This window comes from Xylocopa sonorina, chromosome 8 (assembly GCF_050948175.1).
Source record: "Xylocopa sonorina isolate GNS202 chromosome 8, iyXylSono1_principal, whole genome shotgun sequence".
Lineage (NCBI taxonomy): Eukaryota > Metazoa > Arthropoda > Insecta > Hymenoptera > Apidae > Xylocopa > Xylocopa sonorina.
In genome coordinates, this window is record NC_135200.1 from 13707468 (window position 1) to 13720431 (window position 12964).

The 12964-nt window shown below is 34.5% G+C and overlaps 5 protein-coding genes across 5 annotated transcripts; 3 read left to right on the forward strand and 2 right to left on the reverse strand.

Moving 5' to 3' along the window:
• The first annotated feature begins 121 nt into the window (after positions 1 to 121).
• Positions 122 to 3251, forward strand: Flash (FLICE-associated huge protein). Its single transcript, XM_076899136.1, has 3 exons — positions 122 to 233; positions 333 to 526; positions 597 to 3251. Exons 1-3 carry the CDS (start codon positions 171 to 173, stop codon positions 3247 to 3249), a joined length of 2910 nt encoding a protein of 969 aa, XP_076755251.1. The 5' UTR covers positions 122 to 170; the 3' UTR covers positions 3250 to 3251.
• A 1083-nt stretch (positions 3252 to 4334) lies between these two features.
• On the forward strand, positions 4335 to 7054 carry LOC143425809 (putative acetylcholine receptor chaperone). The gene is made up of 4 exons (XM_076898834.1): positions 4335 to 4469; positions 5567 to 5705; positions 5793 to 5899; positions 5987 to 7054. The coding sequence occupies exons 1-4, from the start codon at positions 4359 to 4361 to the stop codon at positions 6098 to 6100; spliced, it is 471 nt and encodes a 156-aa protein (XP_076754949.1). The 5' UTR covers positions 4335 to 4358; the 3' UTR covers positions 6101 to 7054.
• Positions 7055 to 7350: 296 nt separating this feature from the next.
• Vta1 (vesicle trafficking 1) lies at positions 7351 to 8786 on the reverse strand. Its single transcript, XM_076898833.1, has 4 exons — positions 8633 to 8786; positions 8132 to 8566; positions 7749 to 7937; positions 7351 to 7665 (listed from the first exon to the last, which is right to left on the reverse strand). Exons 1-4 carry the CDS (start codon positions 8739 to 8741, stop codon positions 7514 to 7516), a joined length of 885 nt encoding a protein of 294 aa, XP_076754948.1. The 5' UTR covers positions 8742 to 8786; the 3' UTR covers positions 7351 to 7513.
• Positions 8787 to 9622: 836 nt separating this feature from the next.
• LOC143425977 (18S rRNA (guanine-N(7))-methyltransferase) lies at positions 9623 to 11022 on the forward strand. Its single transcript, XM_076899072.1, has 5 exons — positions 9623 to 9754; positions 9828 to 9865; positions 9964 to 10142; positions 10222 to 10648; positions 10722 to 11022. The coding sequence occupies exons 1-5, from the start codon at positions 9716 to 9718 to the stop codon at positions 10861 to 10863; spliced, it is 825 nt and encodes a 274-aa protein (XP_076755187.1). The 5' UTR covers positions 9623 to 9715; the 3' UTR covers positions 10864 to 11022.
• A 116-nt stretch (positions 11023 to 11138) lies between these two features.
• Mrpl46 (mitochondrial ribosomal protein L46) lies at positions 11139 to 12341 on the reverse strand. Its single transcript, XM_076899071.1, has 4 exons — positions 12188 to 12341; positions 11724 to 12062; positions 11505 to 11647; positions 11139 to 11436 (listed from the first exon to the last, which is right to left on the reverse strand). The coding sequence occupies exons 1-4, from the start codon at positions 12246 to 12248 to the stop codon at positions 11164 to 11166; spliced, it is 816 nt and encodes a 271-aa protein (XP_076755186.1). The 5' UTR covers positions 12249 to 12341; the 3' UTR covers positions 11139 to 11163.
• Positions 12342 to 12964: the final 623 nt, after the last annotated feature.

Below are 12964 nucleotides of genomic sequence, written 5' to 3' on the forward strand. Positions count from 1 at the left end.
AACAGCAGGTAAGAAAACAATACACTGTTATGCCCTTCGAGCAATAACATACCTCTATCTCCGTTTTATAATGTACGAATATGGAATTAGCAATAGTGGACGATAAATATGGAAACGTAACGGAGCAAACATTTTCTGTACAAACTAGTATATCGTAAAAAACAAAAAGTATGGAAGATGATATTGACATTTACGAAGATTTACCAAGTTTTGGAACAGAACAGAGTGGAAATGCAAGTATCATTTAATCGTATTGTACACTTAGGTTAAGCTGTACACTATACAGATTCTGCATAATTATTCATCAATCTGTTGTGTTGCACTTGGTTCAGTTTGCCACGAATAATCAAGAAAATATTGTGGAGGAAGAATTAAAATTGAAGAAACAGATTGCAGATCTCACAGAAAAATTAGAAAATTTGCAAAAGATTAATCAAAGTTTAGAGATTAATTTACATTCATTGTTAAAAACTGCAAAGGCTGAAATTGCACGGAAAGATAAGATGATAGATGAATTAAGGAAAAAGTAAGTAAATTGAACCATTATTTAATTCTCAACCTATTATTCTAATTACATTTTCATATAATCGTTACAGTTTGGATGATATAGCATTCAAGAGAAGCAAAACCGATGATTCTGTCATTCATAAATCTACTAATAGAGAAACTACTTTAAACAGGAATCAGAAGCTAGCTAATATTTCCTTCGCATCCGATGTAAACGACGCCGAACCATTGGTAATAGACTCTTTGTGCAACCATGCGAGCAAAAATCAACCAAACAAATCTACCTTAATGCCTATTACTGTTTTTGGTGAACGATTAGTTAAAAGAATAGCGGAAGAGCAAAATTTGGAAAAAGAAGAGAAACAATCGAGCGAATTCGCTGGTGGTAATAACAATAGCGAAACAAACGACGGATACATAGTTGAGAGTGACAAAGAAAATGGTTCCTTAAACAGTACTATTAATATCTGTAATGCAAAACAAATCAAATCTCCCGTGTCGTTGGGACATAAAGGAGGGGAACATACAAAATGTCCTTTACTGGTATCGACGATTACGACAAAGGATATTCAGTTCAACAGTAAGAGCGAGACAGGGTCCAAGCTTCAGCGAAAATCTGTGCTAACTATAACCTATACGGGGAAAAGAGCAAACGAAGAAACAGATGGACATATTCCTACGAAACAATTCAAATCTAGTCATGAAAAATATAGTTCCGAATTATTGAGAAAAGACACAAATATTAATTTCGAATCAGAGGGAAAGTCTCTACTTACCAACGAACGTGTTAACGAAAGGCATCCGTTAAGAAATTCGGATACAGTCTGTACTCGCAACTCTGGTACAGAATTGAAAAAGCACGAACATCATCTTAACGATACGAATACAAAAGAAGGTACAAAAGATTTAAAAAACAAGAACAACGTATCGCGTGATAGGAAGGATACTAATAGACGTTCTCCGAAACGGTGCAACAATTCAACGGTTCAAAATCTACTAAAATTCACATTAGACGAAAGATACGTAGGTTACCGTTGCTCCGATGTTTTCAAGAAAGGTGATTATCAATCTAATCACAATGAATATTATAGATCCAGGCGAAGAGAACATCATCGTACGGATGATCATCGACCGTCACGCGTAAAATCAACATCGCACGTAAAGTCTACTCGGGAAGAAAGATACAGTAGAAGTCAATATAATAAACATAGCAACCACGAAGAGAAGTTTGAGAAGCATTACAATTTTCGAAATATATATAGTAAAGATAAATTGAAACATTTTAAGAAGGATTTGTACAATGTTCGTAGCGTGATAAAACATTCCACCACTGATCGAATTTCAACGAGTGAAAACGTTGCTAACGCGAAAAAAAGTAATGGTCATAACGAATACGAGTCGAATACACGGAAAGTACGACTAAAAAGTACCGAGAAGCCGATTTTTCCCGCCAAATGGGAAACTAAACAAAACGAATCCTTCGAATATACACATTCTAAGCCAAGTACAGGAAACTTTGCCGAGCATCAAAAGTATTCGGAGTTTTCAAAACATATTGGTAAGACGGATGATCAAGTCGTTGGACAGATTGATCGAATAGCGCAAACAGAGAAGGAGCTTCGAGTTCACGATCAATTGCCGTTAACGAAGTACGTTAAGGATGAATTAGAAAATGGATCGATAGACTTGGAGGATGGTGAAATTTCAAGCCCCACCGAAAACGTGCACGATCCATACCAAGAATCAAAGGATCATCAAGTTACTCTTCGTAGAGAATTAAATTTTTCTTCCACAAGTTCTAAACACAATATCGTAGAACCTGATACGAACCTGGGGAACGGATCGAATAAACCGTTTGATACTGTTTCGCAAACAGTATCGGTTTCAACTATTACGAACGTCACGTCTGTTTCGGCTAATCGAACAAGTTCTGCCAACACGGAAACTATCGAAAGTATAGAAAACGTAGAAAACATTGAAAAATTTATTCGCGATTACGGTTTCAACAATGATAAAACGATTCAGGAGGTATTAGTAACATCCGATACAATCTGCGTATTGAATAATTCATCAGCAAACGCGTCGATAGGAAAAGAAAATGAGGAAGATGGTCGTAGTCGTGAAAAAAATTCCAGCGATTCCCATCTGTCTGTGAATCGGAACGGTAACGATACAGTTTCACTTGACGAGAATCATCAAACGAATATCAAGTTTTTATCTATATCCGGTGAAAAATCAGTGAAAAATCGTATCTCCACCGTACGTATTTCTCAAGACAACTCTCTTCAAGATGCTCGTCTCGAACCCAACAATAGACGAAACAGTAAACGAATTGGATTAAATCCCATTAAATTAACGAAACATGATCATTTATCTAGTAAAATTAATTCGAGCGATTGTGAGAAAAGTGTGAGCGTAACGATAAATGCGATGCGGGAGAAAGAGAGATGTCAACGCGTTACAAAACAGGTTGAGAAAGTAGAAGATTTTAGGAAGCCGTTAGAAAATCGAAGCGATAAAAACACGAAAGTTACATCCGCGAACATCCAGGGAAAAATAGTTGTGTTCGCGCGTCGTAAGAAACCTGTATGCCTGACAAACAGTGACGCAAACATGATTGTTGTCGTGAATAACAGAACAGATACCAGTTGCAATTCTTCCAATACCAATAGTGCGACTGAATGTGATTCTGTTTTGAAATTTGTAAAAACATGCGGCTATCACACGACGAACGCCAGTTGATCGATATATAAGTTGATAATAAACTATAATTCTAAATAACAGAAATAATTCGGAAACGAATTTGAATTGGCTTGAATTAAAATTAATATTCGTTTATTCGTGTTTTTCAAAATATCCACTGTCATACATGTGAGGATGATTAATATTGTTCCATGCTAATTGATTAAACAGGCAAGAACGGTATTACTTAACAACACTGTTATCGTTACCGTTACCGTCTGTGATTATTTCTAAAGAGAATTGTGTACGTAAACATCTGTAAATAATAAACACGCACAATATAATGTACGTATGTAAACTAACAAATTTTTAGATTGCCTCTAATTAAGTTGATGATTTATGTTTTTACACCCTGTTGCAAATGCATGTCGTTTTTATCGTAAATTGATCATCGATGTACGTTTTAAGTAGAGATCGTAAGATCTCTCTCTCTCTCTCTCTCTCTCTCTCTCTTCTAAATTACAGTCATTTGCAGTTACAGGTCAGAAAAGAGTCGAAAGTATACGCGAAGCTGTTTTATGTAACGTGTTGCCTCTTCATTTGTCGAAAATTAGAATAAACGAACAAAAATCCTGTGGTTTCAAAAGAACATGGCCACTTTGGGACTACTTTACGACGTATCTCTTAATAAAAGTCCGCTACCAATTACGCATATATATGTGTGTACGCGCGCGTGCGTGTGTGTAAGTAGATAGGGTGCAAGCTAATATGACGCGACGCAGCCAACGCTGGGCGTCCTAGCGTCGCACGCGCTCTGCGCTGTCGCAGTCGGAATAGGCCGAGTAAAACCGAAAGAGAAAAAAGAACAAGTATGAACACTGACATATATTGTGTACACAGTCGTATCCAAATAACACTCGTGTAATTATTCGAAATATTTGTAAAAATACAATTAAAAACTCTGTAAGCATGTATAAAAGTGAAACGAAAGAAAAAAGTAACAGGTGAAAATAAAATAAAAGGGATAGTTTAGCGAATGAAGACGAGTCGTGTGTAATGAATTTACGAGTACTACGAGTCATTCGTCCAGTTTAGATTCCGAATCGATTCCTCTATACGTCTAACGCGTTCGTTGTACGTGTCGTCAACGGTCTCAAACTGTTCCAACTATGGGTTCGATTGTACTAAAGTCCCTTTCCGTTCTTCTTGGAATATTCTTCGTTTTCGTGGGTACCATGAAGCTGACTTCTCATATTAGCAAGGATCTTCACAAGGACTTGGTAAGCATTTGCTGTACAATTATGTAACATAATTCACCCTACTCTGCTATTGGTACTCGATCGTGCATCTTTATCTTATATTCTAACATGAATCTTTGTTCTTTATTCGATATTCCCTTTTACCGTATTCATTTTTTATAATCACGGTACCGGATGAAACGTAATTAGTTTCATTGTTTTCTTTTTTTTTTTTCCTTTCCATCCAAAGTATGCGACTGTACCTTTGTTGTGACAATCCGTCAACCTTATCAATCACTTGTTCTTTTTATTTTTCATGGGTTCGTCGTTTGTTTGTTTGTTGTATTCCACGCATACCCTTCCTTACTAGATGTCTAAAAAGCCATGCGGAAAGATAATATCGTTTCAACCACCATCTACCCAATGATAAACATCGATGTTGATTACTATACACGTGTCCGTATGTACATATATATGTATACGTAGTGGTTATACGTGTATCTATAATGCATTTGTTTTCTTCCCTCCCCCCCCCCCCCCTTCATTCATCCTTTTCGCTATTTATTTAGTTCTATGTTATATCGCTACTTCGACAGAAAAATCTTTCTATGTGTTTCAAAAGCATGGTAAAGGGAGGAAGCCGCAATATATATTTTTCGAGTAGTATATAATAACTACAATATTATTCGATCACGGACATTTACCGCGGTTCTGCAATTAAATTTCAGTTTGTTAAAGTGATCGAGAACTAGCATTAACAATAAATATTCATTTTAGGTAATTCCTTAAATTTATTTTTCATCGATATATACTTTTCAAAAAGAGAGATCAGAAATGAATTTCACAAAGGTTCAAATATGTAAAATTTCTCTTCTACACCTGATGAAAATTGAATTAAATTCGCTCACTTCGATGCGTCCCGTGAGAAGATTATTTTTGTCTCTCGTAGTTACCTAATGTTCAAAGTTATAGTAAACCATCAACTAACCGCTTGGTGACGCGCCAAATATTGCCCCAACTGCCAGCGGGCGATGTTTACCAATATAGGAATTGTGACAATTTTCTTTGTAACACAACATATATCTCTTTTTACCAAACTTAAATACAGTCATTAAATGATCGTGTTGTTCTGTTCACAGAGAAAAGAGTATGTGAAATATGCAAAAGTATTTCCACTTTCTGGTACCCTGGACTTTAAAGTGCCGAGTAAATGGTATAGGAGAGTCGTTGGATCGCTCGAGATCATTTGTGGACTCGCAATGGCCATTATTCCGAGCCGTAAGGAAGCACTTGTTTTTAATACATAAAAACACGTCACCCGTCGAACATTCTCTATTTTTCTTTCTCTGCTCGTTTTTATTTCAGACAAGATAAAAAACTTATCAAACGCGGTGTTACTCTTGTTAATGTTAATGGCTGTATATTCTCACTATATGGTAAATGATAAATTTGAGAGGATTGCTCCAGCACTGGTAAGGTTATAGAAATAATGCGAAAAGAAAGAAAGTAAGAAATCAAACAAAACCAAACACTTAACACGGTGACAATCGCCTTTTCAGGTGTTCTTCTTCATGCTGACAGGCCGATTAGTGATAGACTGGCAACTCAGGCGAGAGGACGCACAACCGATAACATCAAATGGTGTAGACGATAAAGCTAAGAAACAAGATTGAACTCGAAATTGTTATACGTACCTTCTCTTTTGGTTGCCGTGTCATTCATCGTCTGTAACGTATCACGTAACAGTTCCATTCAAATGATTTTCGATACACCAATTTTTATGTTATGCGATTATTCCAATGCTCATTCGCGGAACGCATGAAGCGCTCTCTCTCTTTCTCTCTCTCTCTCTCTCTCTCTCTCTCTCTCTCTCTCTAAAACTCACTCAACTTTTCGTTACGTTTTATAAAAGAGTCCAACGTCGAGGAATTATTAACCAAAATGTTATGTTAATTTAAACAACGAGAAGAATGACTCATTAAATATTTAAATAGCTCAAGCACAAGTACCAACTGCCATTTGAATCAGAGTGTTCTCCTCGATATCGGTATAAGATACGTACCATAATTTTTATATCGAGATCGAAACGTAATCTCGTCCCGTAATAATTAATACACGCACGTGATTTTTCGTTGGTTTTTTTTCCTTCTCGTTTAGAAAGAACCAAATTCCGAAATCGAAATAAAGAACCCAACCAACCGGTCACAAGAGGGGCACGATAGCGTTTGTTAACAATTGTACATTCAATGAATTTTTTTAATTTACAGTTAGATAATCAATTATAAATATATACCGCTACGGTTAACGGTGCACGGTAAAGCTCAATTCTGTTTACGTATGACAATACATTTGTTGCAAATTCTTTAAAAGTCGATAACCGTTCATTTCTTCGAGTAGCGCTTACATTCTTAAAAATAAGGAGCGGAAAAACAACGCGTGAAATATTTGAAACGTACAAAAGAAGAAACAGAAAGAACATACAGATCGAATAAAAATTTATGATAAGTAAATAGCTAGTTTAACTTATAGACAATTTTACATGCCTTAAAATATATACAAATTTTCCCTCACACATAAACACACGACCAAAAAGGTTCATACATACGAATAAAAGAAATAAAAATTTACCATGATTTTCAATTTTCACTTTAACCGAAAACCAATATAGAATTTTAACGAAACCTTCCTTGTTCTGTTCTCTCCAAGTATACATCAGCAAGACAGCAATGTTTTCTTTACAGTTACGCGTGCAGTAATGCGTGATCATTTGTTTTATCGTTTTAACTATAATATAATAACAACTATGATAATAACAGGTTCGAATATTAACGTGAATTTTCTACACCTATATAAAACAGATTTATATTCAAAAACTATTTTTAACATTCGGCGTGGCTATAATAGTGTAAATAATACAAACATATAACTTATAGTTTTTACTTTTGCATCAACTACAAGTTAGACATTTACGTTTGCATCACTGTTTACAAACAACCGAAATCAATCTAGCAATAAAGTAATTGTTTTACTGTGAATTTCCAAGTTGTTGTATAAAATAAAATAACCAATTTCATCGACAATTTTGATCATGCAAGTTCTTGACCAGTAGTTGCAAGATGCAAAGCCTTTCGAAGATTCAATACAGCTGTAGGAACGTCGTCGTAATTTAAAGCACTTCCAGCCCATTTAATAAACTTTTGTACTTTACTTATTTGTTCTGCGGATAACTCAATTCCACCTATTAAATATATATATATATTTATATATATAATTTTAACATAATCAAGTATGTCAGTAATGTAAACGTTTGTTTTGATCTACCTTCCGCTTTTTTAACCGTACCGGACTCTTTGCTGTTGGAAGACCATTCTTCGATATTGCCTCGAGCAATCGTACCATCGTCTACATCAGTTAGATTTGTATCACCAATATTGATCAATTTGTTTGAATCGACAGTTTCGTCTTTTTTCGATCTTGCTCCCATCGTCACATCATCGATACCATCCGTTTCTGTTGTAAAAGTAACCAGTTGAGTAGAAATGACAAGTTTTTATATTAAAACAAACAAATGTATTCCAAGTCGTTCCAACTGGAATATATCAAATAATTTTTAAAATTTGTACAGTTTGCGTACAGTCTGCGCGTGCTAATGAATCTACGCAGTCTACTTAAAAAATACTAGCATCTATGCATGTTTCCTTTACCTTGTTCAATATTTTTATCTGAAATGACATTATCGTTATTCTCTTCTATGGGTCCTGGGATAGGTGTCTCATTGTTCTTTAAACAGTTATGGATATATGCTGCCTTCCATTTAGCATATTTTTTATTTTGTGCCGCTTCTTCGCTTAATTCACCAAAAACGGTCAACACATCGTATAGTAAGCCAGCTGTGAAAAAACTATGCACTACATTCTTGCCAAAATTACCAGCCCTATCGTTCTTATCGGCATAAAGGAATAATTTTAACGCCCAATTTTCTAGATGCGCTTGAGCAGCTATATCATTTGTAATTGATTCATTATCGTGCAACTCTTTTTTTGTTGCTTCTAACCAATCCATTAATTTCATTAAAAAGTTTGTTTCTCTTGGTGTCTTGGTCGAAAGCTTTAATCCAGTTTGAAGAGCATATAATCGACCTATAACCAAAAAATTGATGGTTATAGTTTAAAAATAATTTTTAACTTTACATCGAAAATACGTACACCAATAGCTAATTACAGGATCTCGCTGATCATGCGTCGATGCTATTTTCAAATAATGCTGTATAGATTTTAAAGGCGTTGGTATTTCTGGTAAATCCGGTCCAGGCATGTTTATCAGAGTAAATTCTTTTCAAAAGTTTCTCTTTTTCTTCTGCCTCTTTTACCTCACAATTCTTGCTATGCTTTGCGCATTCCTTTTATAAAATCTTCAAATTTATTTGTCAAATTTATTATTTATTTGTCAAATAAGAAAGAAAATAGATTTATATGTACGATACGTATCCATGCACGCACGCACGCAGAGGGTATTCCTATTCTGGATAGATAAACTGAATTTAAGGGATGATTTCGATGAAATAATGACTTTTTATTTATTGAATTTTTCAGATAGTACTTGACGCGTAAAGTCTAAAAATAGAGATTACTTCGATACCACATAAATTTCTACCTACGATTCATCCAATATACGGACTGTATTTATCCGAACATTAATTAGGTAGAAACCGATACGTAAACATAACTTTTCAATCAATCAATTCGTCAAGCTTAAACTAGGATTCTACGCGTTGAATACTATCAAAAACCAAAACAAATAAAAATGACTAATTTTTCAATTTTATTCTTATTGGAAAATCATGACCAATCACAGAAGAGTACGCAAATAATGTTAATCGTGGAATGTAAGAAATGGAAACGTATAAAAATGTGCCAACAATTTAAAGAATTTGAAAAAGTATAAAAATTCGTCCGAAAACAGAAAAAGAAGAGTATATTAAATATTATATAATGTCAAGAATGAATTGTTTCTTAAACGTTTTCTCGTATACAGATGCTAGGGTAACCAGAATCCAAAAGACTGGTTGGTGGTATTTACATACATGGTAAACTTATTTTAATGCGACCAGTGTCATAGAACCTCGAATCATAGCTGGGAATGCTATTTTTCGTTTTGCCTCTCAGGGAACAGAGGTCAGCACAATTATATCTCACGATCTGTACTATCTTCTTAACCTTACTTACTGTATTTATTACGTATTTTTTAAATTTGTTATAAACATTATTGTTTAAAAGGTACAAGGAAAAATGTCGAAGCGTCCAGAACATTTGGCACCACCTGAAATAGTAAGGTCCTAACCTGCAAATTAATCCATTATATTACAATAATATTTGTCGTTATTTATTTTTCTTTTTACAGTTTTACGATGAATGCGAAGCTCGAAAATATACACAAAAGTAAGTTTCACATTAAGTAATTATCGCTGAAAAATTTCTACACGTCTACGATCTTGTCCATTTCTTACTAAATATATATGATAATTTTATCGTCCTAGTTCTCGAATGGTAAATATACAGGAGCAAATGTGTAGACGCGCCATAGAACTACTTCTACTACCAGAGGATTCAAGCTTTCTGCTCTTAGATATTGGTTGTGGTTCCGGTTTAAGCGGTAGCGTGATAGACGAATATGGACACGTATGGATAGGTATCGATATATCTCGTGCAATGCTTGGCAAGTATACGCAAACTTAGAATGTCACTATGTACTTGACTTTCGTTATCTTTTAAATTATTTTATCTAATTTATACAGGGACAGCATTAGGGAGAGAGGTAACTGGAGATTTAATATTGGGTGACATGGGTCAAGGAATGCCGTTTAAAGCAGGATGTTTCGACGGAGCAGTTAGTATTTCCGCATTGCAATGGTTATGCAACGCGGATAAGAGTTCGCACAATCCATCGAAACGGCTACATACATTTTTTTCTACTCTGTTTTCGTGTCTATCAAGATCTGCTAGAGCTGTTTTTCAATTTTATCCTGAAAATAGTGAACAAATAGAATTAGTTACAGCGCAAGCGACAAAGGCAGGTTTTTACGGAGGTGTAGTCGTAGATTTTCCAAACAGCGCGAAAGCAAAGAAGTATTTTTTGGTTTTATTGACTGGTGGACCTACCGTTCTTCCACGAGCTTTAGGTGAAAATGATACCGAGACGATTATCTCTTATGTGTCTAAAAGGTTAAATTTTCTACAACTTGTATACCTGCGCGTTAAAGAGATTGTTCTTTAATATTTTACTCTTTGTTTCTAGAGAACGAATAAGAAAAGCCAAACGTAAATCCCTGAAAAATACTAGAGATTGGATTATGGAAAAAAAAGAGAGACGGCGAAAGCAAGGGAAGAAAGTACCGGAAGATTCAAAGTATACGGGAAGGAGGAGATGTAGATTTTAACATTTTTAAACATTTATCTACTTTATATTATATGTTCCCAAGTTCACAGGGAAATAGGCGTGTAAATATTACTCTTTAATTCAGAGCATTCGTGTTGTAATTTGTTAAAACTGTTTAAAGCATTCAAGTTTAAGTACGATACTAAATTGATGATCGTAGAAGAAAAATAATAACGCAAGATGAAAATTGAAATGATGTATTTGATCGTTTAATTTTCTACATAAAGGAGAAGTGTGTAATTTAAAAAACTTTGCATGGTATTTACTAAGTTTTCTCTAGTATTTACAATACAAATATAATTTAATCGGGTAATAAGAATTTGGACAAAGTTTTTTGAACATCTGGGTGTACAACTGTTTTTAATTCTTTCCGATCTAACCAGCAGTGATTTACACTGGAAGGTATACTTCCGCTTATATATTTTGCTAAGAAATAGAAAATTTTTGCACCATCTTTGCCTTGATCACGTAAATTTCTAGGGTATTTGTACTGATAAAATCCGATTGGCGCATAACCATAAAATTTTACTCTTACATTATTCCCGCAAAGCTCTTGTACAGTTCTATATGCGGTCTAACGACAAGGAAACAAATACTTTATTTACAATTTCATGTAGATATTATAAAATAAGATCAACTTACTTGTATCATAGTTTCTTTAGGCTTTCTTATGCTTTGAGGTGGAATCCATAAATTAGAATTACCAATTTTTTGTTCCACTAATAATACTAAATTCTTCTCCAATTTCCGTTTCAATGATACAACTGCGTTATCCTCTTCCGCTCCTATAATTTAAACGAGTATTAAATTAAAGAGCGGAGTGATTAAATTTGCAGAAGAATCAAATTTTGAGAGTTGTACCGCTGGCTCTTGATGCAAACGTAAATTTCGCTAGTTCTTCTTCCCAAGAATCTTCGAGATCTCGTATCGTTTGATTAGAAGTGATATTCTCTATTTTAAATCCTTCCTTCTGGCTTTTTTCTTTCTCATTTTGTACCTCAAAATCGGATATTACACTGTTTTCAAATTCTATTCGTTCTAACATCTTTTGATATTTCGCTTCAATGTCACGCATCGGTTTTGTAATTACCGGGTGACGTTCTATGCAAACAGCACTTAACAAATCCCATTTTTCTTCTACAGGTATGTCGTCCCCTTCGTATGATATACTACACATAACCTTACACGATGATGAAATTCCTATGTGAAACCGTTCTTTACATTATTTCTATTCACTACATTCTCCACTAGTTTTCATCGATAAACACGTTTTTCATTGATAGATAGCCAATTATTTATTAGAAAAATGAGAATGCACAACATACCTGCTCTAGGAACATGTTTGTTATTTGACGTGCACAATATTAGAATTCTTCTCAACATCATTATTCCATACTCTGATCGAGTAGGAAAGGTTCAAAGTTACACTAGATAAGAAAATTTTGTCTACAAGTGCAATTGAATAAATAGTAAATATAATATAATATCCAGCAGTACGTAAATACTTGTATACTTGTATTGACCAGCATAATCTTACGAACAGCTCCGACCAAGAGATGGCGTGAAAAACAACCATTAATAACGATTAAAGCGTAATTGTATATGATTGCATCTGATTCCTCTATCGTGAACGGTGGATATACATTTGCGTTTAATATATCAGATTACACAACAGAATTATTAACATCAACAGTTGTATCGTATATTCCAATTTCTTTTTTTCTTTTTCTTTTTCTCTTTTTATTAGAGTAATAACCTCGTCGATACAACTATGTCACAGTAAGAACACTGCGACATCAGTTCCATAGCCATCTACGTCCGCACTCGTCGATGGTTCTGATGCCACGCGGTGTTACGTTTACGTTCTGGGCCACCACCGTATCACGCTGGTACGATGATGTTTGTTAACGTTCATCGTATTGTTAACCAACAATTAGAGTTACTGAAAGCCATATATATGATGATATACAATAGAGGTTTAAAAGCTATTTTTCTATAAAAATTGCTTTACAATATCTAGTAAATGTATAATGTCACAACGCTTACTGTGACAAAATTGTGTATTATTCTAATTTATTCTCTATATTTCTCACTTTAGAGGT